Raw genomic sequence first — 27715 nt, forward strand, 5'->3', positions numbered from 1 at the left:
AACTGTCCGCCGAGTCCAGTCTGGGTCCGAAGGCTCCACGCGACCCAAATCCTGCCCTGAGTCCCCTCTCCCGCAGCAACTCCCACCAGCCATCACACCAATCGCCTCCACCAGAAGGCTATGAGCTGCAAACCTCAGCCACCGCTGCTGGTGCCACTGGTGCTGCTGCCTCTGCCGCTGCCACTCCGATCAGAGAAAATCCACGCTCCTCCCCTGTGCAGGGGCACGCAGGTCCTCCGCACCCTGGTCCCTCCAAACCCTGGAGCACTCCCGCTGCCGTGATGTTCAGACCTCGGTGTTCCTGGCTCAGAAATCTGTGCAATTCCCTGAATTGTTCACTGGAGCCTCCAAATGCGGTCCACACTGCTCGCCGCCATCTTGGATCTCCTTAATTTTAAATAATTTAATTTTTCTCTTTATTCAGACTCTCATGACAATGCAGTTGAAAGCATGGATATATGCCATTAAGAACCTGGGTGGGTCATGGGGACATATTGAAAAATCAGGTTGTCAGCAGCAGATAAAATCAATGTAAAAGATAATCTTTGCACACGAGCCATGTGAGTTGAACAAATAGTGTGCCCCACAACATTAAGGATTTGGATCACTTGGTCCCTAGATGGTAGCCCTGTTGGCAGTGGAGTCTTGTTGGAGAAAGAACATCATCAGGGGCATGGTTTGAAGGTTTATATCCTCTCTCTGGTTTCAGTTATGGTTTCTGTGTGGTTGAAGATGTGACCTCCCAGCTTCTAGTTCCTACTGCCATACTTCCCCCCCCCCCATTATGAATCCTTCCTCTGAAATCAAAGCCAAAAGAAACTCTTTCTTCCTTCAGTTACTTTTGGTCATGCTGTTTCATCACAGCGACAAAAAGTAACAAGCACATGAACATTCCACACTGACAAAAGCTGAAGACACCCAGTGGTCCTGCATATTAGGTATTATTCTTCCAGGCCCTGAGGACCAATACCCAGGGTTCAGACATGTTATGCCATCTCTATCTCTACCCTAGTTGCTACTTTCAATGTGATTTGACAGACTTGCCTGTGGACACTCTTCTGGACACTCTTCTCTCTCTCTCTCCCTGTCTCTCTCTCTCTCTCTCTCTCTCTCTCTCTCTCTCTCTCTCTCTCTCACACACACACACACACACACACACACACACACGAAGAATAGGAACACTTTTCAGAATGTGAACTTGAAATTTTGGTTGTCAAAAAAATATCAGTGTTTCCCTCACAACTGTTGACCAAGTAACTGTGAAGAACCGTCCTCACTGGTTGTGTGTTGTGATACCTCAGGAGAACAAAGGTGACAGACCCTCATCCTTCATGTGGTGTGAAATTACCAAAGTTACACAATGGGTGTCAAATTACTTTGAGGGGGAAAATAAGCTCTGTAGCTGAAAGTAGAACTTGAGACCCCAAATCATTTGTATAATTCATGTGTTTTAAAAGATAACCCCAGTCTCTCCCAATAAAAGCTTCCAGGCTGAGAAAGGATGTGGATCCACACACTAACAGTAATTGTTATAAACATCATATCAGCATAAATGTGGGTGGCAGGGGAAACTGAACGTGGGCTTTATCAGAATGCTTTGTGCCACCTCTGCAGCTTTTCAGTAGTTCCGAGCCCATTCTAAAGTAAGTTAACTTTGAAAACCACACCTTGGCAAGTATTTATCCCAACTTATCACAGTTCGTGAGCTTCCCCCAAGCAGAAGGGACCTCACTCGGCCTTGTATCTCAGACCCCATGGTGAAAGGAGAGAAACAGCTCTTCAAAATTCTCACCTGACCTCCTTCACCATTATTCTCTCTCTCTCTCTCTCTCTCTCTCTCTCTCTCTCTCTCTCTCTCTCTCTCTCTCTCTCTCTCACACACACACACACACACACACACACACACACACACCACACCATGAAAAGAACCAAGAAAGAATAGGCTTTTGAGATGCAGAAGGCTTTTAAAGGAAAAATAAGTGAGAGTTGAGATAAGTAAGGAGAAGGAAGGCATGCACTGGCTTTAGAGGCCACCTAAGATCTTGGAAAGGCGGTTCTGACAAAGTATTAGAAACTGCTACCCACAAGAGGAGGAGGGCACAGGAGATGGATGGCTAGAGAACATGAGCCACCCTTCTCAGACTGCTGGTTATGAAGGGACAGTTGGGAGCAGCCACTCGACACAGAGCTCAGCTCACTGTTCTTGGCTTGGGAAATGTCAAGCTTATGTGTTTGAGTGGAATCTGCCTCTACTGTTGTAATGAGTCATTACTGGATATTTGAAACCTACCATCTGCTAAGGGGAGCTCTGGGCCCCCCTTTAGTCCTTTGGCCTCTTATTTTTCATTTCATGTACAATTTCCATAATTTCATTGTGATGTGAGGAAGCTGGAAATTAGACATTTCCTGGCATTCAAAGGCTGAGTTCCACCGAGAGCACCTCACGCTCAACCAGGGCTCATGTCTTCCCTGGGTCTCAGCTCAACTTTTCCAAGACATGATGTGGAGATGGGTCCCCAAAGACACCTTAAGCTCCCAGCATCACCTTACATTGGCACAGGAGTGTCCTGGCCCCAGAGTATCTTGAAAGCCATCGCTTCCATTCTTACAATATCCCCCAAGAGGAAAGAGAGTGGTGATATAATACCCTGTCATAGGCGATGCCAACTAGCTCACCCACAAAAGGCTGGAGGCTCCCTAACCTCAGCAAGGCCACGTCCTTCCCCACCTTCCCTCCCCTCCCCTCCTTCAAACCATCACCAGCAGTGACAGCTTTTAACAAGAGAGAAAGATAGAGACAAGGAGGGCATCTCCATTTGCACCCCTGTCTCATTGACTAGCACGTCAGCACTGCATATAATCTTAATGCCACCCCAAACTTCTAAACCTTGTATTCTCATTAAAACCCCTAAAGGCATTTATAAGTATATTAATTCATACTTTTATACATGTATAGTGCTTTGGGTTGATGATCCCTCATTATCTTCACTTGTAGTGGTTCTAAGCTTTCCTAATACAGTTCCTTGTGTTGTGGTAACCCTCAACCTATTATTATTATTATTATTATTATTATTATTACTATTATTATTATTATTATTATTATTATTATTATTATTATTATTATTAACTATTACTATTCCTCCTCCTTCTCCTCCTCCTACTATTACTACTACTCTTTTGGATTTTTGAGACATGGTTTCTCCATGTAACAGAGCTCTGGCTGTCCTGGACTCACTTTGTACATCAGGCCAGCCTACTTCTACTTCATACTATAATTTTGCAACTGTTATGAATCATAATATAAATATCTGATATGCAGAATATCTGGTATGCAACTCCTATGAAAGTGTCATTTGACCCTCCAAGGGGTCATGACCCACAGGTTGAGAACCACTGTTCCCTTGTCTCCTCCCCTCTCACACAGAATCTCTTCTTTCCAAGCCTTCCTACTTCCATGCCCTTTTGTATCCATGATCCACTACATTTAATTAGAGGTGCCTTACTGGGCTCAGTGGCATATGCCTGTAATCCAGCACTCAGGGAGACAGAGGCAGGGGGATCTCTGAGAGTTCGAGGTCAGCCTGGTCTACAAACCCAGTCCAGTGCAGCCAAGGCTACACAGAGAAGCTTGTCTCAAAACCAAAACCAAAACCAAATCAGAGGTTCCTGTTGAGCATAGATGTGGGGCTATGTGCTCAAGTGTGGGAAATGTATCAGTGGTGCATCCCTGAGGAACACAGGGGATTTTAAAAGGGAAGATTCTTGGGCGTTCTCCTAACCAAAGGAGAAAGATCACTGATAATACACTCTAGGCAGTTCTAATACGCACACACACAGACTGAGAGCCAGTGAACATGATAAATTAATGATGTGGGGAAAACATGCCAAACGAGAATCCTTCTTCTTTGGGGATGTCCATGGTGGCAGCTCCTTCTGTATAGCCAGGGGCCAGACACTGGGAGTATCTAACATTGCTAATATACTGGCAGGTGTACCTGATGCTCCCTGCTGCTACTGTCCAGTCTGGCCAGTTCTCCCCACTGCCTCCCTCTCTTTCTTGATAATGTCCCATCTTTATCACTGCTGGGGACCCAGGGGTGAGATGGTGTGTGCCCATTGTGCACAGTGTGCTGGTTATAAATTTAGCTCTGTCCTGTTCCTCGAGCATCAATTGTTTGTACCCTAGCTCTGTGAAAGTCAATGGAAAAGGTAAAAATCTTGCTTCTCTTAGAAGGTCTTTCCTGGCCTTCCTACCACAACCTACCTCCCCACGCATCCCTAGAAAAAAGTACTGTTTCCTTTATAATGACAATCTGAATTTACTTACGTGTCCCTAACCAGAATATAAGGCATAGGGGGCAAAGGCTTGTCTGCCTCTTTTGTTGACTATATGCCCAATGCCCACTGCACAAGGTGTACTTCTAAAAACCAGCCAAGTCAAAGGAAGCAGGGGACAGGACAATGGAAATCTGTTTCTGAAACACAATGGGCCCATTTAGGTGTCACAAATACTTTACTAGGAGAACTCTGTGTGTGGAGTATTGATGTAGTTTCACAGTCAAATCTTGACTGCTGCTGATAAATATGGTGGGTAAATAACTGCAGACACTAACCAGGTCAAATAGATGTCTCTATTGCATGGAGAATTCCATGTTTACCACATTAATAAACCATCTATATGGGTTCTATTCATGCAGGGTTTTGCCAGTTACCCACATGTGAGAATGTGTTGCAATTATGGTCACGTAATGTTAATGTCACAGCTGTGAGTTGAGATGAGCCCTGTGGCATCAAACACTATGAAAGCTGTCACCAACTCACCAACCCTCCTTTGTCCCCACTCTTTTAAACACTGCCAGTGCTATGGAGTCACTTGAATGCAATTACTTTAGCCCATCTCCATTATAGTTTCACTTCTGGTATGGGATCCTGTAGGAGTTAGGAACTGTACCGAACAGCCGTGGTGCTTCCTAGTTTCTGCTGATGCATATTAAAGAAGTGTGGTCAGCAGTGATGTGCTGCTTTCTCTTTATATGTGCCTCACGGCACCTGCCAGATGGCCAATGAACATGAAAGATGACGCCAAGGCCAGAAGCCAGAACAAAACATAATTGGATGACACTAGTGGTGAGCCATCAACTTGGCAGCCAACATGTTGCACTAGTTCTCCCATGGAGTGATGACACATAAAACACAGGATACTCAGTCAGACCTCTAACTCTGATGAACTGTATTGGGGCATGAAGACCTTTTCAGAACACATATGTCCCAAATATTATATGGAATATATTTATACTAAGAAAACACCCCTCACTGTTGATCTAAAATTCAAATCTAAACAGATATACTGAGATATTCTGTACTTTTATACACTGGTTCTGGCAAATATACTTCCAGGAAAACTCCTTATTATGTTTTTTACCACACCACACAGAAACGTGTGTATGGGGGGGGGGGGGTGTGCGCACGCACATGTGTGTGTGTCTGTGTGTATGTGTGTGTCTGTCTGTGTGTATATGTATATGTGTGTGTCTGTGTGTGTATGTATATGTGTGTGTGCCTGTGTGTATAGGTAAAGAGACAACTTGAAAAAATTGATTCCCTCTTTCCACCATATGGGTTCTGGAGATTGAGCTCAGATTATAAAACTTGGCAGCAAGCACCTTTACTCACTAAGCCATCCTGCTAACCCAGTGCCTATAACTATTTTAGTTATATATATTCTTTGTTAAGTAGTATATTTCTCTTTCTTTGCATCCCTCATGTCCTAATATGCCTGCCCAATTGCATGATGAGAGTTTTTGTTTTGGTTCGTTGGTCGGCTTTTACTGTCTCATATTTCTCCTTGGAAACAGCACCAGTGAGTGCCACCACTTCCTTGTCCTCCAATACACACAACTTGGGACATCTCTATAAGTCAGTTTTTTTCCCTGAAGTGTAGATTGGGCATTTGGCTCCTTTAGTTGTGCCACTAACCTCTCCTAAAACATTTTCAAATGCGGGGGCTCTGGGAGATAAATGAAGGATATAAATCATCCCATCTGTCTCCACAGAGGGACCTGGGGACCGTCCTGGAAAGCTACATGGATTTCCACAGTCTCAACTGGTATTTTTTTTTTTAAGTCTGTTTTCTATCATGAACAAATGATCCAAAAATACTTGCATACAACACCAAGACAACCCCATCAGAGTGATCTCTCCAAAGGACTCAGGTTTCTATGGATTCCATCATCATCTGCTGCTATGCATTCTGAAATTTAAGAAAGTCATGTCTGCTTGGCAGATGAAGCTCACCAAAGTATTAACTGGCAAAATTCCAATTCTTTATGTTACATCACAAAAGGTGCAAATCAAACATGCCAAAAGTAAACAAGATTTAGACTGTACTAAAACTCATGGAGTTTTTTTTAAGTTGTATGAAAACATTTCTATTAATAATCAACTGGGAAAAAAACAAAATGTTGATTAAATCAACATGAATACAAAAAAATAGTTGTCATTCAAGTAAACCGAATGCAGAAGTTATATGTCTGGTAATGTAATCTTTTGCATTTAATTGGAAAATTATTTTTCAATGCTAGGAATCGAACCCAGGGCTTCATGCATGCTAGATGAATACTCCATTGCTAAGCTACATTCTCAGAGGCCCCTTGGATAGTTTTTTTTTCAGATTTATTACTATTGCATGAAGGTACTATATGAATGTTTGCTTGCGTTACGTATTTACACCTTTTGTATAACTGGTATCCACACAGGCCAGAAGAAAATGCCAGCTCCATATAATTGGGTTCACATGTGGCTGTGAGCTGCCAAGAATGAGTGCTAGGAACTGAACTCAGGCACTCTGTAAGAGCAGAGCAAGAGATTTTAACTAATGAGTCAGCTCTCCACCTCTTCTCCAAATTAATCTTAATTGACCCGCCATTGCTGAGTTTCTCCTTAGAGCTGTATCTCCGGAATTGGACTCATTTTAACTCCCATAAAAACAGCTCTCATTACAAAGGAACAAAGTTTGCACCAAACTGAGTAAAGACATGAACATTTGGTCAACACAATTTTGAAACTTCTGCCTTCTCAAAGCTGAGGGCCTAAAAAGAAAGAATGGAAGGAAAACAAACAAACAGCTGACCTTTGCCGGGAAGCTCTGTCCTGGGATCCCAGGGTCCTTGCTCAGAAAGGAGGCTCTGGCCACTTCATAAGCTCCTTTCTGGTCCCATAAATTCACCCCTGAATAAAAAAAAAGCAGCTGGGTTTTCATTCTGGTGGAAGAATTTGGCATCAGAAGCTTATTACAAAAATGACACAGTGAAAATACTTGGATGTTGAGCGAGTCCAGGGAAATGCTAGAATCCATTAGATCACTGCAGGCATTAAAACCGAATGAACTCTCTGTCAATTTCAACATTAAAATATTGTACCTTAAAGACAACAAATTGATTTTTTTGTAATCCACGTTGGATTATTAGTTCAGACAAAGTATATAATTCAGCTCTTAAATTAGCAAGCAAAGTGCACATGCAGTGACTTTTAAAAATGATAAATTAGTGCCTCACTTAAGATCAACTCTATTAAAAGCCCCAAGGCCTTAGCTGTATTAAGACTAAATCCATTTACTTAAGTCTCTGTGAATCTGTTAGACACAATGCCAGGTCTCCTCTGGGCACTTAGAAAGTCTAATTTTATATGCTCGGGTAAGTGATTCTATAGATAAAATTAATTTGCCAGTTCAGACTGACTAGACTGGTTTAATCCATTTATTTATTTTTAAATAAAATCATTTGAAAGGCTATCTCATGCACTTGTTTCTTGGGGGCTTGTCCGCGGAGGCTGACAGTCCACAGGTTCAATTCGGCCCCATTTCCATAAGCAAACCCGATGGAAAGAATAACATTTTTCTCTCTTCTGGAGGGTGTATCATTTTCATAACTAGCATGGTGATTTCTCTGGACTTGTTCTCCTATGAGGTCACACGCTTGCTATTTGATAGGCCCACAGCATGGGCCTGGAGGTGAGGGATGGGACCAGATTCCCCCCACGTGTTATTCCCATTTCTTCAGCCAGAATCTATGATTTTCAGACCTGAGTCATAATCGCACAGTTTCAAGTTACTAAAGACTTTATATTTATGGGGCACAAACGGTATTGAAATTTTAATCCTAGACATTTTACAATTCCCTTAATACTTTTAAATCCACACCGTTTTATCATTCTCGGTGTGGAAGTCTGCAGTTATAGTCAGGTTACAAAAGGATTACTACTGGAACGTTAACTGTCTCATGTAGCCTTTCCAGAACATTCTCAAGCTGGCCTCAAGCATTCTAAACTCCTGGTTGTTGAATAGCAAGGAGTGAAAAGTCAGGAACATGTCCAGAGGCAGAAGAATGAACTGGGTACCTCAGCCATGTCGGAAAGAGGGGGAAAAGGGACATGGGTACAGGCCAGGTAAGGAGGGGAGGAGGGCAAAGCTGCTTGTGATGGTTAATATTCATTACTAGTGGCCAGAGCTAGTAGAGAAGAAGCTGCAGGATATGTCGGAGAGGGAGTTTTTAATTGGGTTGACTGAGGTGCTAAGACCCACCTTAAAGTCACCTTCCTATGGTTCCAGGTGCAATTAAAAAAAAAAGTGAGATACCCTATGAGCATATAAAGGGGAAGGAAGTCCCCCTCAGGCACAGTCATAGGCGAGGGGAGTAAGGGGAAAATGAGAGGGAGAGAGTAATGGGAGGATACAAGGAATGGGATAACCATTGAGATGTAACAAGAATAAATTAACAAAAAAAAAAGTGAGCTGAGCAACAGCATTCAACGTCTGCTTCCTCACTGTGGATGCAATGGGACCAGAGCCTCAGTCTCCTGCCACCATGCCTTCCCCTGCCATCATGCCTTCCTCGCTGTAATGGACTATTCCCTTGTGCTGTGAGCTTAAGAGCTTCCTTCCTTAAGTTGCTTTTGTTAAGCAAGAAAAGAAAACTACTAGGATCCTCAGGATGTCATAAATGCTCAGAGACGAATCCATGTATAAGAGATGATATCTGTACACACAGGGGAGCATTAGCTATAGAGAAAAGAAGGGGCTGTCTGGATGGAAGACATCAGAAGTCTACTCTGCTGCAGTGGGTCATGCTGACCACCTGACTACCTTTCGTCTTCATCTGGTGGCCTCCAGAGGGCTCACAGGTTGTGCATCAAGGGCTTGCTATCATAGCTTTCTGGTTCCATTCTTGGTTGTCATCTCCTCCTCCTCTTCCTCCTCCTCCTCCTCTTCTTCTTCATCTTCTCCTCCTCCTCTTCCTCCTCCTTCTTCTTTTTCTTCACAGAGCAAGTTCTGCCTTGGTCGTGCTTGTGGATACTCTAGACTTGATGCCTCCGTTCAGAAAACTCATTCTGTCTGTCTGTTCAGGCCAGCACTTCCTATTGTCACCTGAGGCTAGCATTTTCTATCTGCAATATGGAAACCTTGGTTTCTTTAATACACTCTATCCCAGAAGACTTGGCAGTGTCAATCCTACGTCCAACATCTGAGCAAAGAGGGAGTTTCCCTATGTTGTGCAGAGTAGGCACAGAGACAGTAGAATGAACATGAGCTGGGCATCCTTGATCTAAATATCCAACTTCGGAAACCACCCCAAATGCGGGTATTCTTGAACTTGAGATGCTACCATCAATGTGAAATCCTGTTCCTGATACCTTGTGATGTCACAGTCACCATGTAGGTACTCTAGCACTGAATGTGATACCGAATATTTACAGAAGATATGTGTTTAAAGAGCACGTGAAACATAAATGAGTCCTGGGAAATGGCTCAGCCTATATAGTGCCTGCCATGCAAGAATAGGGATCTGAATTCGGATTGCCAGTACCCATATGAAAGCAAGGTATGGCAGTGTGCATCTACAACCCCTACATTAGGTGGGAGAGGCATGCAGACACAGATGGATCACTGAAGCTCATTGGCCAGCCAGTCTAGGCACTCAATGAGTTATGAGCTCGGCAAGAGAATAATAATGTTTCAGCAGCAACAACAACAGCAGCAACAAAAATAACGTGGGAAGAAATAGAGGAAGAAACTCAATACTGACCACTGCCCTCCATTCACACATGCACACAAAAACATGTATACACTAAAAATTTTGTTTTATACAAATAGAAATGAATTTTTGTGTTTCTATATGAGTTCTAGCTCTAAAATAGCTGGTAATGCCTAGGCATATGCAAATATTCTAGAATCTAGACAATAATTTTTAAAATAACTTCCAGTCCAAAATGGTGACCAGAAAAGGCACTCAACCTGTAAGGCTGCTTCAGAGGACAGTGCAGGTGCTATGAAAGGAGACTAGGGGAGGAGCTCTGCATCCTGCACCCTCTTGCATCATGCTTGAATCTCTCCTCCAAGCTCAACATTGCCTCAAAAAAAAAAAAAAAAAAAAAAAAAAAAAGGCAATAGCACGCACACACACACACACACACCAAAAATAAATAAATAAAAAAAAACCATGATAGAGGAATGTCTGGAGATAAGGCTCTTGAGGGAGAAGCCAGGAGGAAACTTTTGCAATGGTGTTGGTGTTGGGGAACACATGAGTTGAGATCTGCAGATGATCTCATGCCAAGTGCCCAGAGTTACTGTGGCCACTGGAGTCAGGTGCTACTGTCATGATGGTGGGCACAGGTGTCTTAGGGTCCATGCCACATGAAAGCACCTGATGAATTATAGGCTTCCCCTGCCAGCTTTGACTTAAACTATCAATACAAGCCAATTTGTTAAACTGGTTGACAGTAAAGCTAGCTGTCCTAGAGTCTTATAAACTGGACAGAGGAAAACATCCAAAACTAGTATCATCTATCCCCTACAACCCAACCCCAGTGAGCGAAGACAGAATGTTTCCCCCATGTCTTCCAGCCACAGCAGAGAGAGGCCTGGAAGGTTTCCCTCTAGGATTCAGATGCTTAAGGCAACCACCGTCTTTGCATGCTCTACAGCCCACATGAGCTGCTGTTTTAGAAGATGATGCATGGTCCCCAGTCAAACCATTAGCATCTACTCCCCCAAGAGAAAGAAATACTTTGGCTTTGGGAGCATATGAAAGGCCTGTGGGTTGGGATCTTGGATTTGATCATGCTGAGGTCCAACAAACCCAACGTGAAGGACCTTCTCAGCCTTGGCGTTCAGGGTCGCAGAGAACAACAGCTATCTCCCGACATCAAACACCCTCCCCCTTCACCAACATTTTCCAGACTCTGAATCCAAAATAAGGCTCTCTTTTGGCTCCAAAGTTCTCCACGAGGAGACTTTATTTCTAGATATTCCTAGGAGGATCTAAAGGCAGACTGGGCCAATGCTTGGAGACATTTCGCAAGGCCCTGGAGAAGTTGCATAACTATACTCTTTGCTGAGCACGGTGTTTACTATCTGTGTACAGGAATAATGGAGCCATCTCTGGGCTTTTTAATTGGTTGCACAATATCCCCTCCATGGGATCTGTGGTCAGAAGGCTGTTTCTTGTGAGCCTTGCTTATGTATTTATGCACTAGTATTTCTTTTAGATGACAGAAATAAAATTTTTATTTGTGCGGCATGGGTAGACTGGATGAATTACACACAGCTGTGAGATATCAGGATGTATTTTATGCAGCGATCTTGTTGACAAACCGTAAAAGGGGGTCTTGAATGATGCATACATTCAGAAAAATATGACCTTATAAAATGCACAGTTTGTATACAGTTTGTTTTTTCATAATCTGTATTTGGGCATCAACAAAACTCACTGTTATCTAAAGAAGAAATGTGGGCAGCTCATACTGAGGAGAACCTTCTAGCTTCGTTGATACTCAATAAACCTCACACAATCAGAAATGGGGGGCATCTCTGGGATTTGCCAGAGACTTGAAATAGGGGATTTCCCATGAAGTCTATGGGGTCACCCTAGCTGAGACTCCTAGCAGCAGGGCATATGGAGCCTGAAGTGGCCACCTTCTATAGCCAGGCAGGTCTTCCAGTGCAGGAATAAGGACACCAACCCACTCACAAAACCTTTGACCCAAAAATTATCCTGCCAATAAGATGTGCATGGACAAAAAAATGGAACAAAGATTGAGGGAATGGCCAAGCAAAGACTGGCCCTACTTGAGATTCACCCCATGGGAAAGAACCAGTCTCTGATACTATTGATGTGACTCAGCAATGCTTGTAGATGGGAGCCTAGCACAACTCCTCTGAGAGGTTTCACCCAGAAGCTGATGGAAACAGATGCAGAGACTGATAGCCAAACATTAGAGCTCAGGGAGTCACATGGAAGAGTTGGAGACAAAGAAGCCACAAGAAGCGCTACCGAGTCAACTAACCTGGGCCTGCTGGGGCTCACAGAGACTGAACCACCAAGCAAAGAGCATGCCTAGGCTGGTCCATAGGTAGCAAATGCATTGCTTGGTCTTCATGTGGCTCCCCCAACAACTGGAGTGGGGCCCTTTCTGACTCTAATGCCTCCCTTTGTATCCTGTTCACCTAACTGGGCAGCCTTTTCTGGCCCCAGTGGGAGAGGATATGCCTAGTTCTGCAGCAACTTAATGTGCCAGGTAGACCCTTCCCCTCTTCGGAGGAGAATGAGAGGGGTGAATGGGTGAAGTGGTGTGGAATGGGAGGAGGAGACGGGCTGCATTCAGGATGTAAAGTGAATAAATAAATTTAAAAAAAAATAAGTATATACCAGCCTCATCATGGGAAAGAAAAAACACAGTAGATACTTTGATTCTAATGCAAATTATCTTCTGCAAGAATGGACTTGTGTGTGTGTGTGTGTGTGTGTGTGTGTGTGTGTGTGTATTCTTCATCAATGTCTGCCATTTTCAGACCTGATTAAGGGCAGCCAATGAGGATGTTACAGACTCATGTCCTCAGAAAAGCAACCTTTCATGGAGGCTTTGGATGCTACAGAAAAGGTGACAAAGACAACATCCTCAGAATGACCTAGTTACTAACAACCAAAGTCACCTAGAACATGGCTTCTGCTTGAGCCATACCTGTTCTGGCTTGGTCCAATCCTTCCTTTGCCTAGCGTACAAAAGAGAACCCTGTGGCATGCCTAACCAAGACCATGGCATTCTAGTGACTAAGATTTCAGCTCTCCAGAGATGGGGACCGATACCACAGCCGTAGGACACACTATCATGGAACCACCTTCCTTTATGTTCCAATTTTTTTTATTGATTCCCTTTAAGGTGGTGGTTCTCAACCTTCCTAATGCTGTGACCCTTTGATATACAGTTCCTCACGTTGTGGTGACCCTCAGCCATAAGATTGTTTTCATCGCTACTTCATAACTAATTTTGCTACTGTTATGAATTCTAATACAAGTATTTGTGTGTTTTCTAATGATCTTAGATGACCCCTGTGAAAGGGTCATTTGGCTCTGAAAGGGTCAGCAACCCACAGGTTGAGAAACGCTGCTCTAAGGGATAGAATTCTCTTGGTACCATTCTCCTTCTTCTTGGGATCTCGTGGGATTAAGCGAGCACAAATGAGGCCATGTAGGAAAGGTTCTTCATGAACCATAATTGAATGAACTTGCTATAGGATATAAGAATCTGAGTGTCTAGGCTCTGTGGTCTGTTTGTGTAACTACTGCTGTGAACATCAGAAGTTCAAATTAATAATTCAAAAATGTCAAGGTTCAGTTGCCAGTGAAAAGACAAAATGTTGAGAGAAAGCCAACTCTCCTCCCTCCCCGAGTTCTTCAAAGGAAAACCCCCCACCAATACTCACAGGGACTTAAGAAAGGAGGCTCAGGTGGAGGAGCCAACACAGACTTGTGATGTGCTTAAGGGGAAAAAAAAAAGGTCTAATGAGAAAAAAGTTGAAGAAGCCATCTTAAGCTGAAAAGAAGGCAAGGTCAAGGCCTCAGAAATTCATTTAGCATTTTATTAGCCCTGAATACCAAAGACTTACATCAAAATAGGCAGAAGCCACCCAGGGGGTTCCCTGTTTCAGGGTCCTGGGGTGGTGATGTGCCCATTAACAACACAAAGATGTTCTTTGTTCAGACTTAAATCTTCAAGCAAAGCCAAGAAAACATCATCCTTTCATCTCATCTGTACCTTCTCTACATGAAAATTAGCACTCCAACTTAAAAAATAACACATCTCAAAGATCCTCAAAAGAGTCAAAGGCAGATGAAGCTGCAAAGAGTAGCTTCACAGTGGAGAGAACGGACAAGCTCTGCCTCGGCCCAATGATCAAGGCCAAGGCCAGAAGGGATGTGCCATGTGGGTGGAAGATGCTCCTGATATGACGTGATATGAAGGGCACATTGCGTGAATTGTCTTCCTCCTCAAACCCTGTACTTTTGAGGTTGGGGAGATGGCTTAGTAAGTGAAATACTTGCCATGCAAGCACAAAGATGTGAGTTCAAACTCCAGAACTCATACATATATATATATATAAAGCTGGAGGTGGTGTCACCTGTTTGTAATCTTAGCTTTGCGATAAGAGGAGAAAGGAGAATCCCTGAGGTATACCAGCCAGGTCATCTAACCTAACCAGGCCAGTGAGAAGCCATGTCTCAAAAAACAAGCAGGAGGCTGGAGACATGGTGCAGCTAGCCCATTAAGAGCACTTGCTTCTCTTGCCTATGCCTGGGTTCTATTCCCAGAACCCACACAACAGCTCATGGTGATCTTTAACTCTAGTTCCAGGAGTTCTGAGTCCGCTCTTCTGATCCCCAAGGGCACTGCACACATGTGATTCACATACAGGCAGGCACAACACTCGTACACATAAATAAACATAAATAGATAAAATCAGAAAACAAGGTGGGTGGAGCTTGAGAAATGATACTTGAAGTTGACTTCTGGTCACCACACACATGAACTCACACAAATACACATCTACAATTATACACACACACACACACATACACACACACACACACACACACACACCCTACATAACTCAGTTTCATCATAAGACACATCCTCCAAAAGATGCATCCAACAGTGTTCCTGCCCAGAGCATTTAGAAACTGTCAAGCGTCATAAAGCACCAGGACAATCTGAGATACAACCTCAGCCAGAAAGAGTCCAAAGAGGCACGCCAGCTACATGCACTGTGGGTCCTTTCATGGGTCTGAGAGACAGAAAAAGCACACTGGGTAAAAAGTCAAGGAAACATAATAAGGTTGAGCTTAATTTAATGTTACGATGGTATTATTATCCTTGTATATGAATTACAATGACTCTGCACATGATGCTAAAAGTAAGAAGTGGGGGTGGGGATGGGATATGGGGTTTCTGGGAAACATTTGTATTTAGCTTCTTAATGTTTTATGAATCTAAAAACTCTTATAAAATATAGGACATTTATAAAACTTTTTACAATCGAATCTGAATCTTGCAGGGATACTTGTACAGTCCTGGAGGAGCTCAGTATAGCAAGGCTCAGATGTGGGCAGACATCCTTGGGACTCCAGGTCCTGCCAGCTGGGATGTTTGTTGGTCACCTCTCCTACAACACTGACTGATGCTAAAACAGAATACAGGTGAGTGAGAAACAGCCATATGCATCTTTGACCTGGAATGTAGCTCGATGGTTGAATACTTTTCTAGCATGTACAGGGTCCTCTGTTCAAATCGCGGTACTGCCAAAACCAGAAGAGATGCCACACATATACGATCTTGGGGGAAATGATATAAAATTCCTGAGGCTCAAACCCTTTATGAGTCACTGGAGCCTGAGAACCATCAATCCACCAGAGCGACTGGCAGGAGGACAGCCATGAGGTCATGCATGTGGAAGGGACCCCTGATGCCCTCTAGTTTGGCAGACTGCTTTTTCAGATCAGTGTTTGGCAGGGAGCCAAGCCAAGCGCTCATGCTGGGTTTTTTTTTAGCCACTGAAATTAGGAATTCATTATGTTTCTCTTCTTTATGCTCATACAGACCTGGTTTTTTTTTTTTTTTTTTTCCTTTAATCAGCACATACTATTTTTATTATAGAGAAAAAAATAAATGGAAAACTATCTATCATTTGGGCTCCTGATGACAAGCCCCACAATTCTCCTGGCACCACCAGGCACAACCTCTGGCATGAAGAAGACAGAGTCTGTTTAGATAGGAGCGCAACTGAGTTCTGTGCAACAATCATGGTTCTGCAGAGATGCTTGGGACATCAATTTGAAGTTCCGAGAAAGCTAGTAATTGCTTCCAATAAAGGTTTCAGGTGGATTCATGCATCAAACATGCATGGTCTCTGTTACACATACCCGTAACTTGCCATGCTCGTGGGTCCCCCGTGTGTGAGGAGAAGGAAAATTTCTATCAGGAGCTTCTAACTTTCAAGTTTCAGCCGCTCAGTGGAGGCTCATACAAGCCCCATTTCACCAACTGTGAGACTGGAGGGTCATGCGGGGTTTTTCTCATAGTTGCCCAGAAGTGAATATCAGAATTAACTGCAAAATCAGAGCTGACTGAGCTTCAAATGCCATCATCACTTTGTCCCTTGGAAGAAGAGAAGCTGTTCGCTTATAACAGTTGTGGGGGGTGGGGGGTGGGGTGGAACGAAGGATGTCAGAACTCTTCCGAACCTACTTTGTAAGAACTAACACAGAGGGAAAAATGGAACTAAGCATCAACATTTATAGCCCAGAAAGGATTTTTATACATTAATAGCGAAAGTACACATAGTTATTTGGGGGATCTAGAGTACTCTGCTGTAAGGCATTAAACCAGTGGGTCTCAACCTTCCTAAGGCTGTGACCCTTTGATATAGTTCCTCCTGTTGTGGTGACCACCGAACCACAAACTTATTTTTGTTGCTACTGGTGTGAATTATAATGTGAGCATCTGTGCTTTCTGATGGTCTTAGGGGACCCTGTGAAAGGGTTGTTCAACTCTCAAGGAAGTCAGTAACTCACAGGCTGAGAACCACTGCACTTAACAGCAGCGAGGAGGAAGTCACTGTGCAGTGACAAGAAGCTCTATCTCCATCTAAGAGCGCTGCTTAATAGCTTCACTCCATCTAAGGATGCTCCCTAAGATTCTTCCTCCTAGTAAGAGTACTCTCCTACATCCTCACTTCATCTCATCTAAGAGTGATCCCTAACATCCTCCCTCCAACTAAGAGTGCCCCTGACATCGTTGCTCCATCTAAGAGTGATCCCTAACATCCTCCCTCCAACTAAGAGTGCCCCTGACATCGTTGCTCCATCTAAGAGTGACCCATAACACCCTCCCTCCAACTAAGAGTGCTCTCAAACATCCCTGGACCACCTAAGGGTATGCCTTAGCATCCTTGCTCCATCATCTGCCATCTTACAGCACCTTTGCCAAACCAAACTGTTTCAGGAAAATGTGATGATTCTGTATTTCTGACAATATCTTGTCTTCCACTCTTTAAAAATGTCATATGAGAGAGCATGTGTGTGTGCTTGTGTATACAGGTGTGCATGGTTGTGTAGGAGGGTGTAGGTGTGCATATGTATATGGAGACCTTAAGTCAACCATGGATGTCACTCTTCAGGGGTCATCTTGCTTTTTTGAAGGAGGGTCTCTTATTGGCCTGGGGCTTAGTCTGTCAGCTAGCCTGACTGTTCAAAAGCCACAGGGCTCTGACTGAGGTTATAAACCTCTCCAGTGCTGGGATTACACGGGTGCCCTCACTTTGGCTTTTTGATGTAAGTTCTAGGTATTGAAACCAGATCCTCCTGCTTGTATGCTGTAGTAGTTGCTATGACAGAACACTATGACCTAGGCAAATTGTAGAAGAGTTTATTTTGTCTTATGGTTCCAGAGAGAGTATTATAACCGTATGGCAACAGGAGCAGTAAGCTGGCTGAGCATATTTCATCTGCACCCAGGAGTCAGAGAGAGGGAGCAGAAAGTGGGGAGAGGCTATGAATACCCCAACTGATGTACCTCTTCCATTGCCTAAAGGCTCTACAAACAGCGCCCCCTATTGGAGATCAAGTGTTCAAACAATGAGCCTTTGAGCAACATTCTCATTCAAACCACCACAGACAGCAATCACTTTACTAACTGAGCCATCTCCCCTAGTCTTCTTTCTTCTCCTGACCATCCCCCCGCTCTTTACTGCCTCATGGAGAACTCGTATTTCTGAACCTGTTGAATCTCAAATCAGTATTCTTCCCATCTGTCCATCTCACCCAAGCACCGTCCAAGCTATCTCCTGAATATGCTGATCTCAGCCTCACTGCCTCCTGTCCAACACGCTTACAAACAAGAAGGGCTTTATCGCCATCCTTCAGTCATGACCCCCTAGTCTATATGAGGAGGTGGCCTCTTTAACACATTTTCTGTTTTAACAAGTCAACAGCTCCAGCTGAACGTTCAGCTCCTGTTCTCTTTTTGATTTCTAAAACCTGCACTACTTAACTGAGCAGTGCCATTGCCTGGTTTAAAATCTACCGAATGACGCATTCATTGGTCTAATGGATTTTAGTTCTCTGAGAAGCTAGCTCTGAGATATGAGAGCTGAGAGCCAAACTGGGACAGAGTAGCTGCCAATGCCCGAAACTGGCTCCAGGCACATACAGGTTCTACCACTAATCTTAAAAGAGAAAGACACTGAATAAGAGGAAAAATGCCTGGCAGGCTTTTTTTCTTTCTTTCTTTCAGGAGAATAGGCAGTAAGGAGCTAATTGTGTTCTTGGAGCAGAAAGGCAATCAGTGTGGTTAAAATGGAGTAAGCTGTGGCCATAGAAAGGAGACAAAGTCCAGGTCATGGCAGGCCTTCCAAGGCAGAGTTTGAATTTTGAGTGTGGAGGCATAAGCAGCGTAAATCTGACTCATACTAGAAACATTTTTCCACCTAGCTGTGAAGTGTCTGAAACTTGGAGAAAAATAGATGCCAGTTCCTCCTTGGATGCAAATACAGTGCTGAGCACAGATTATAAAAACAGTAAAGGCACCCGGATAACAACCCATAGAGCAATGGCTGTACTCACCACTCTGGCCAGGAAACACTGGATAAAAATGAAATTTGCCACCAAGGGCAACAAGTTGGCGAGTTCATCTGCAGCAAGCGCCACCTTGCTTAGTCTTTTGTCACTACTTGACCACCTCCTTAGATCCTTTAATGCCCCTCCCCCCATGCCTTTCCTCTCATCCTTTTTCATTTCTCCTTTTCCCCTGTGGAGCAGACTCTGTCCTCAGCCCTTCATGTGACATCCCCAAACCTCCTCAAAGCAGCTACTATACTTTGGTACCCTTCCTCTCAGCCTCAGTTTCTCTTCAGCCCTTCATTTTGTTTGATTCCTTCATTCACTTATCATGATACAAACTTATTTTTATTTATCTACCCTTTTGTCTGTCCCTACCGCCTCACATTTAATCAAAAGTGGGTACACCCAAGGGCAGAGACTTTGACTGTCAAGTTTACTGCTATATTCCCAGGTCTTTGTGCAGAGAAACACTATGGGACAGATCCAAACTTTCCATGGCTGGTTGTCGGAGGTGCTGATATAGGGGTGAGGTTTACGACTGGAGATCCAGAACTTGACTCCCACCCTACTTCATTGCACTGACAGGCGGTAGCAGGGTCTGCTCCCTTGAAGGGTGACCCACAGAACACAATTCACATGAGCCTTTTTTTAATGAGCCAAAATTCCAATTTACTTATTTTTAATGAGAAAGAAGTGCTGTGTCAACCTCAGTCCTCCTTTAAAACATTTGGCTCATTATCTGCCTCGCAGGAAGGCTTCCTTCAGGAGCCAAATTAAGATCAGAGCAGGCAAATAAGGGGCCGTAATAGAAACTGTCATCTCGGGAGCCAGATCTTGCTTTCTCCGGTCAAGAGGGTCCACCTGCTATGCTGGTCAAGGGAGCGCTAAGCCCCAATGGGTAAGCCAAAACTTAGCATGCGTTCATCACAGGCATTTCAGGTTCATTTTCTATAGACCTCTTGAGTTCCTCGAGGCCAGCCCTCCAGTGCATATTAACTCATGATGTAGTTCAGTCTTTTGACACCATTGAGAATATTTCCTTTTCCTCCTGAGAAAAATGTGCTTGGAGTTTCAGCATTAGTAATAGGCTTAGAGACACATCCCATACATTCCTGTGGGGAGATATCTTTTGAATTGGGAAAGGCAGTGGGAGAAACTCTCCCCTCCCTCCCTTCCCACCCAGGAAACATTTACTTCTACAGACTCCTGTGGTCTGTTTGGGATGAACTGGGACTGGGTGGGGAAACAAAGGCAGCAGGGGGTGGGAGTGGGGGAGGAGGTGGGGAGGCGGAGGGATGGGGGTGGGTGGGCCCTGATGACTAAGGATAAAGGTGAGGCAGCCCGGATGTGGGTGTAACATGCTTTTGGTTTTCTAGCTGTTGGTTCTGAACGTTATCTTTGAAAATCCTACATTACATAGCCAAATAGAACAATACAAAGCTATTAAAATGTAGAATTCAAGCCCCACGTTCGGAGAACTTCTAATGTATTTAACTTGGCAAGAATGTGTTAGGCATATGGCTTGACCTAGGAGCATTTTTAACAGTGTTGACTGGCATTCTCATGTTCTCAGTTTTAAAACTAAACAGCATGCTTTGGCGTCTCCAGATCCTTGCTTTGCTTTACATGAAGCTTTCCTAAGTGCCAATTTCTCAACTTAGAAGCTTTTTAAATGTTTAAGCATTGGAAGTTTCCCCCCTTACTCTAATGCGCACTCTTCCTCTGATCTCTTCTCAGAGAAGACACTGCCAGTCCCAACCTAGGCTGGCTGCAGGTGCCAGGTCAGAACACAAAGACCAAGGAACAGAGATCCGAAGCCTCGGTTTAATGTCCACACTGATCCTGCATCCCCCATTCTCCATACATGGACTCTGAAAAGCCAGACTGGCTCCCTGCCCTGGGACAGCATAGTTGTCAATGCCTCAAGCTCACTCATTCATTTCTTCTCTTAGCCTCTAACCATACTGTATATTTCCATGAGCAAAAAATTAAAGAAACAATGAGTGCTTATTGACTTTAATCAGGGTAACCCATTGGAACATCAAAAGGCAGAAAAGCCTTCAATGGTTGCCCTTCGCTAGTGCTGGCAATGCAGCTGGAAGGATTGCATGTGGCTAGGGGGTGCCCTATTTCTTTTGCTGGGTCTGACTTAATCAATGTGCCCCATATATCTTGTCTCTAAAAGTAAGGTGAATAGGTTCTGAGGAATTATATCCAAGGTTGACTTCTGGCCTCTACATATATGTACACACATCCTCACTGCACCCCCAAATATGTGCACTTCCTCTAGCACACATGTAAACACATAAACATACCTGTGCATGTACACAAATAAAAAAAAATCAATGTTTATAAACTTAGTATTGGCACTGAGAGATGATTCAGCAGGTAGAGGAACTTGCCAGAAAAGCGTGATAACCTGAGTTTGATCCCCAGACATCATACGAAGATGGAAAGAGAGAACTGACTGCATAGATTCCCTGACCTCAGATGTACAGCATGACATAAATGCCGCACACATATGTTGTGTTCATCCTCCCTCCCTCCCTCCCTCCCGCCCTCCCTCCCTCCCTCCCTCTCTCCATCACTCTTTTCTCCTCTCCCTCACACAGGAACAACTACAATTGTTTACAGTTTTAGAGTTAGCATTGCAGAGGGAAGGAAGGAGAGGCCTCCTCTGAGCCACTACCCATGTTCCTTCCTCCAGTCCCATCCACTTCTGCCCATGGGGAGTAGCGCACTTATCAGAGGGCACTTAGAGGGTAAACACACTCTGAGCTGATGAACATCCCAACCACAGCTGAGACATCACCAAAAAGCTTCCATGGGGACAGTTCTGACGTCACGGGCCTGGGGAGGAGGGGTAAGGCTTCTTAGGTTGGAAAGACGCCTAGTGAACGGACTCCTCCTCTCCACTGCCCCTCATGACTGTCTCTTCTCTGCCCACAAAGAGGGAAAGTTAAGGAGATGGGTATGTATCTGAGCCGAGGCCCCTCATAAGGTAATAGTATGGACTTTGTCTGCCTTTAAGCTCTGTTGTAGAAGAATGTTCCTTGTTGTTCAACAAGAGAACTGATTTCTTCTGCCTCTGTCTCACAGATATTTCCAAATTCACTAATCTCTCGTCTCTGAGGAGGGTTCCACGACAATCTTTTTGCTTGAAAATAAATAGTAAAGTTGGATCCGGGTCAATTCACCAGATTTAGAAAATAAAAACATACGTGCCCAGTACAGCCTGCACAATTTGTACTTCATATGTGTGTGTGTGTGTGTGTACACATATATATGTATCTTAATTTATCCATATTATATATATATATGGATACACACACACATACACACACACACATTTAGTGTTTCCATGACGTCTTCTATTTTGCCTGACAACCCCAGATTCAGACTTCTTTTAAATACTTAGTGGTCCTACATGGAAGAAAACTTCATTCGGGGAAATGTTCTAATCTTAAAGTGTAAAGTCAACATGAGAATGCCTCAAATAGAGTCAGCTTCCATCAATTCACAGTGCAGATGGCCATCTATTCTACAACACAAAACCCAAGGCTGACTAACCTGGTGACATATTTAAGGAGGCAGTGATATTACCCCACTGAAGAACATACCTTTGGCAATCACAACCCCTGGAAGACAAAGTCTACACACACCCAAGTGTTTCATTCAGAGCTCACACGATTCCATCTGTCACCAGAACACATGTTTGGCACAGACTGAAAGCCAAGAGCAGTCTAACAAATATTTCAAAAACCGAATTTATATCTTTCTAACACATGGTTTATATGCGGATGTCATACCTAGCAAGCTTTGCAGTTCTCAAATAATATCCTGGCTTAAAGCACAGATGATGTCTGCAGCCGGCCACAATGCTGAAATTATTTGCTTTTAAAATATGTTAAAGAAAGCTCAGCTTATGAAGGGGCTCCTGCCAGAGTCGCCTGTTTCAGTATGCAATTGTTATAAAGCTCGGGACAAGAATCCAAAGGCATCTGCCATAAGCCAAATATTTGCATAACTCCTTATTCAAAGGGGAAGCACTCCTGGAAAAACACAACTTGAGATCACCATTAACGAGAGTGGCACACATACGTTAGCAAATTCAGAAATGCCTACTACCTCTCCTGGCCTGGCGCCCTCCACCCTTCCTGCACAACACTGAGTGTCTCCACCATCTAGAAAAGCTATATGTCAAATCTACAGGCTGCACCAAGTGGATTTCTCTGTGCATAAGCATACTCTGTGAGGCTGCCTGATCTAAGTTGCTGTCCTAAAGGGCATTTCTAGAGGAAAATTCAGAGTACCTAAATGTAGTTATTTCTTCTTCAGCACCCAAAAGTCACGTATTTGCAGACTTTCTGTTTCTTTCTCATTTTCCCCCTCTTACTACGGGATAGCGTGTAGACACGGGCCCAGTTTATTAGACAGGAGGCGATATTCGCCACGGGCTGGCCAACGATGTTCTTGTAAATATTTCAATCCCCTCCCTGTTCCCGAGAAGAAAATGGAAAAACTGAAACAGCTAAAAGCAAACAGGGTCTGGGCACTGGCAGGGGCTATAATTCCACTTTTACAGCGCGTTCTCGAGATTACTGTTCTCGAGGACTGTGGGGCGGGGAGCAGAGAAATTGTCACATCGACTTTCTATGGAAATCATGCGATTTATATTCCTCAACTTGACTATATCAGCATAAATCAGAGCCACATGGAAGGAACACTCATCTTGAATCCCACACATTTCCTAGGGTCAGCCAAGCCTAGAAGGCGTTCCTTAAAGTGAGAAGGGAGGAATTTAGCCCAAAGGAAAACAACAGCCACCTGAGGTTCCTCACAGGGAGACTCGGCTTATCTGATATTGTTACCAACTGATCACAGAAGTTGTGGCTGAAGTGTCCAGCTCAACTCATCTTCTAGGGACTAGCTCTGAGGCTTGGGGTACAAAAAGCAATCTTGTATCGATGCACCCACGTGTGCCATCTCACACAGGTGGCCAAAGACGCTGCAACTGGTAGGGTCTATTCACCTGCTTTATGCAGAGTAGAGCAAGTAAGCTGCAGGAAATCAGCCTTTCCCAGGACTCGCAGTTAGAGCAAGCCTGGGCCTTCAGGGTCAGGGACATAGCTCCATAATTAAAGAGCTAGCCCTGCAAGCATAAGGACTTTTGTTCAATCCCCAGAACCCACATGGAAAAAAAAGTTGGGTATGGGTGTGTGCACGCGTGCGTGCGCGTGCGCGCGCACACACACACACACACACACACACACACACACGCGCGCGCGCCCACGTGAGCATGCATGTGCGCTCCTGAATAGAGTTGCTATGGTCCTCAAGTCTCACCCTTTGCTCTTTCTTCTTCACCTGCAATCGGCACCTCTGCTCATGAAGTTGGCAGGTCTTGGCAGGTCTCCCATCTGTCTGCATACTGCTCCCCTCCCACTCCCGTTTTCACATCAGCTACTGGGGTAGATAAGTGAGCTAGGAGGAAGGGCAGTGGGCAGGACTTTACTGGAGCCAGTGTCTGGCTGAGAGCACTTTTCTGCTCAATCAGGGTGGCCTGGTAGCTTAGGATGCTGGCCTTTGCTTTGTCTCCTGACTTATCTACAGCACTGGCTTTCCTCCTGCTCTACCTCTCCAGATGGAGTCTGGTCATGACTGGCTCCTGCCAGCTCTGCCCTTTTCCAGCCTCAATGGAGCTAGTCAATGGGCCCCCCATTTTCACAGACAGGCCAGCTCTGTCTCAGTGGATGTCACCAAGCATTCTCACAACATGACAGGTCCCCATCTGGGGCTCACACAAGAACCTTGGTCTGGTTCTTTAAGCACTAAAATTATTTTTCCTGTCATATGGTCAATGCATTGGCATACAGGTGTGACCTGACTGCAGGGTGCTGATAGAAACCAGCTTTCTGGCCTTTGAGCTCTTGGACATAACACCTTGAGCCTACCACATGCTGAATAAATGTGCGGAATGGATGTAGAAGAGAGAAAAGGGGTTCTCAAGCTGTCAGAGGACAGGCATGAAAATTACATCTACACAGGCAAGGAATCCAGCGTCCAAGAACAAAATATCCTTGCACATTAGCAGGGTGAATATAATCGTGTCTGTGTTGTTTTCCCAGCATCTCCATCTCTGACACAGGTACCAAACCTCCACAGTTTTTTTAAGGCCAGCTTCATGTATGTCTACATATTCCAGAGTCTAGCTCTGAGCCCCTTCCAGCCCTTGTACTCAATCCAAAGTAGTGGGCCATGATGATGCTCCAGTCCTTGGCAGACTCTGGTCCTATTCCTTCTAGCTCAGTGAGTCAGCTGTGGAAAATATCTAAAAAACCCTTGGGACTCAACTGTGTCAGCATGCCTTAGAGAGCTAGACCCACCTGGCTAGCAGGCTATAAGATGCTCTTTAGCAGCACAGAGCTAAACTCCTAAGGTCACGGAAGGAAACAAGTTCTTTCCTTTTCAGTGTCCTGACAGCCTTCTAATTAGGACAAAGTCCATTTGGTGTAACATGCTATAGACCTCCCCAGCCACTCTGGCCGCCCACCCTTTCTCACAAGGGACTCTGGTTCAGGACACCAGCAGACATGATAATCTGGCTAGCCTTTAGTAACATTGTTTACCTTTCTTCTGATTTATTTTTCTAGCATTTATGTCAAGAGATCCTGGCCTTCTGTTTCAAGTGCACAAGGGCCATTTCCTTCTTAAATAAATTTATGCAAATGGGGAAACATTAAGATCAATGGGGAGGGGGGGAAGTAATGTATTCCTAACAGAGGCTTCATGAAAGTGGTTCTCAGGTCATGCTGGGATTTCAGGTATTACATGGACTGTTCGGTCCACAGCTGGCCACTGCTGGCACATGTTTAATTACTTAAGGGGCTGGATAACAAGCTCTCACCCACCACGACAGACATGTAATGCTGAGTCAGGCTGGGATCCAGCTGCTCGTGTTCATGAGTTCCTAGTGGATGGTTTGGGTGCCAAGTTGTAGTGTAGACCAGACAACCTGGCCACTGAGCTAATGGCCTTTGGCCAGTACCCTAAACTTGAAAGGCAGAGGATGCTCTTGCTATGCGTGCTTCCCAGTGTGATTGGTGCACCTTCTGTCTATCATGATGGAGCACATCTTCTTCCACGTGTGGAGCACTGAAGTATCTTCTGTCTATCATGCAGCCCAGAGAGACAAGAGCAATGACCGCCTGCGTGTGGGAATGAGCAAGACACTAACTCAGTGCCGGTGCACTCAGAACCTCATGAGATCATTTTGAAACCTGTCAGATTTCATTGAGCATCTGGGCCTGCCCGTTGATAATCAAAGGTCACAAGATCAGTGATGAAAAAGTTCAGAGTCCAGACTGGAAGACAACTGTGTCAGACCAAAGATGGCAGAATACTTAGGGACAATGCCTATCATAGCCCCATTGAGAAAGAAAGCAGGAGAAAAGATGACAGGGCAGAGATCAGGGAGGTTTCCTCAGGGACAAGGATTATAAGCACAAAGAAAAGCAGGCAGGAGTGGCATCTGAGGCCAGGAAAGCACATCGCATAAGGAGACACTTCAGTGAGGAAACATCTCTTTCTCCCATTTTATTTGCAGTACCCCTCCACCTGTTCATGAAAACTGAATGGTATGAGGATTCCTTGTAGCAAAGTTTGAAAACGTCAGAGACTTACAACTCTAGTGATATTGACCACTCTCTTTAGTGGATGTAAACATGTTTTTGTTTTGATCCCAAGTGTGGATGTGAAACAGATTTGAGTGAGGTATTTGTCCGCTGGAGACAGACTTGTGAGGAATACGTGGTGTTTGTACACTAGAAGAGGAACTGACTCGTGGGGGCATGTTCTTTGCCTGATGATAAACATCCTAGTGTACACTCTAAGAGGAAACATATATGAGCACAGAAAAAGAGGCGTGGCTTTTTTTGGCATCGCTTCCTATCGCTTGACTGTTCATTGCTCTGCTTTGCTACACTCCTAGAGAGAAATGCTACAGAGAATGCTTCAAGGTTCGGGGTTCTGCTATTGCTCTGGGTTCCTGTTGCTTGCTTGTTAATGGGCCTACTGGAATCCTGAAGAGGAAGAGTGGAAGGAATTGAGTCTAAAATGGTCTACTTCTCCTGTCCCCACTAACCTCTTTTCTCTGCTATCTAAAGTAGGTGGGTTGGAAGGGGGTATCAGCATTAAAGAACCCCAGATAAAGTAGGTAGGTTTGTAAAAGCTCAAAGCTTAGAGAAAACCTAACCGAATCTGAGTCCAGCTTCGGCTGGCACCTGCACCTTCTGGAAAGCTAATGAGCTACCCTGAGTCCCTAAAAAGGAAAGAGTTCTCTTTTCTGTAACTAGTCAAATGTAAAGTCAAATGCTCTACCATGAATGATTGTGGGTTTCACTCTCCAAGAGTGAAGCCTATACAACAAATCTGCCACCTTGTGTCTTAGTCTGTGTGTCCTGGTTAGAGTTACTGTCAACTTGGCATAATCTAGAGTCCTGGGAAGGGAGTCTCTATCAAGGAGCTGCCTAGATCATATTGGTCTGTGGGCTTTCTATATGGATTGTATTGATTGTTAGTTTATGTGGGAGGTGTCATCCCACTGTTGGCAGCTTCAATAGAAGCCAACAGAAAGCATTCAAACTCACCAAATACACATAAAAACTGGAAACTCGCCCAATCCTGAAATCACCAGGCTTTCCCATTTTTCTTATAAATGTTTACTGTGTGTCTACTGCATGCCAGATCCCATGTGTCTTCCTGTG

General features: G+C 44.3%; 1 protein-coding gene across 1 annotated transcript in view; it reads right to left on the reverse strand.

The window, feature by feature from the left end:
• Adam12 (ADAM metallopeptidase domain 12) overlaps positions 1–27715 on the reverse strand; it is a 328346-nt gene that overhangs the window by 271298 nt on the left and 29333 nt on the right. Inside the window, exon 2 of the mRNA XM_051145478.1 lies at positions 7130–7227. Coding sequence (XP_051001435.1) covers positions 7130–7227 — 98 coding nt within the window. The remainder of the gene's footprint in view (positions 1–7129; positions 7228–27715) is intronic.

Source organism: Acomys russatus, chromosome 5 (assembly GCF_903995435.1).
Source record: "Acomys russatus chromosome 5, mAcoRus1.1, whole genome shotgun sequence".
In the NCBI taxonomy this organism is placed as follows: Eukaryota; Metazoa; Chordata; class Mammalia; order Rodentia; family Muridae; genus Acomys; species Acomys russatus.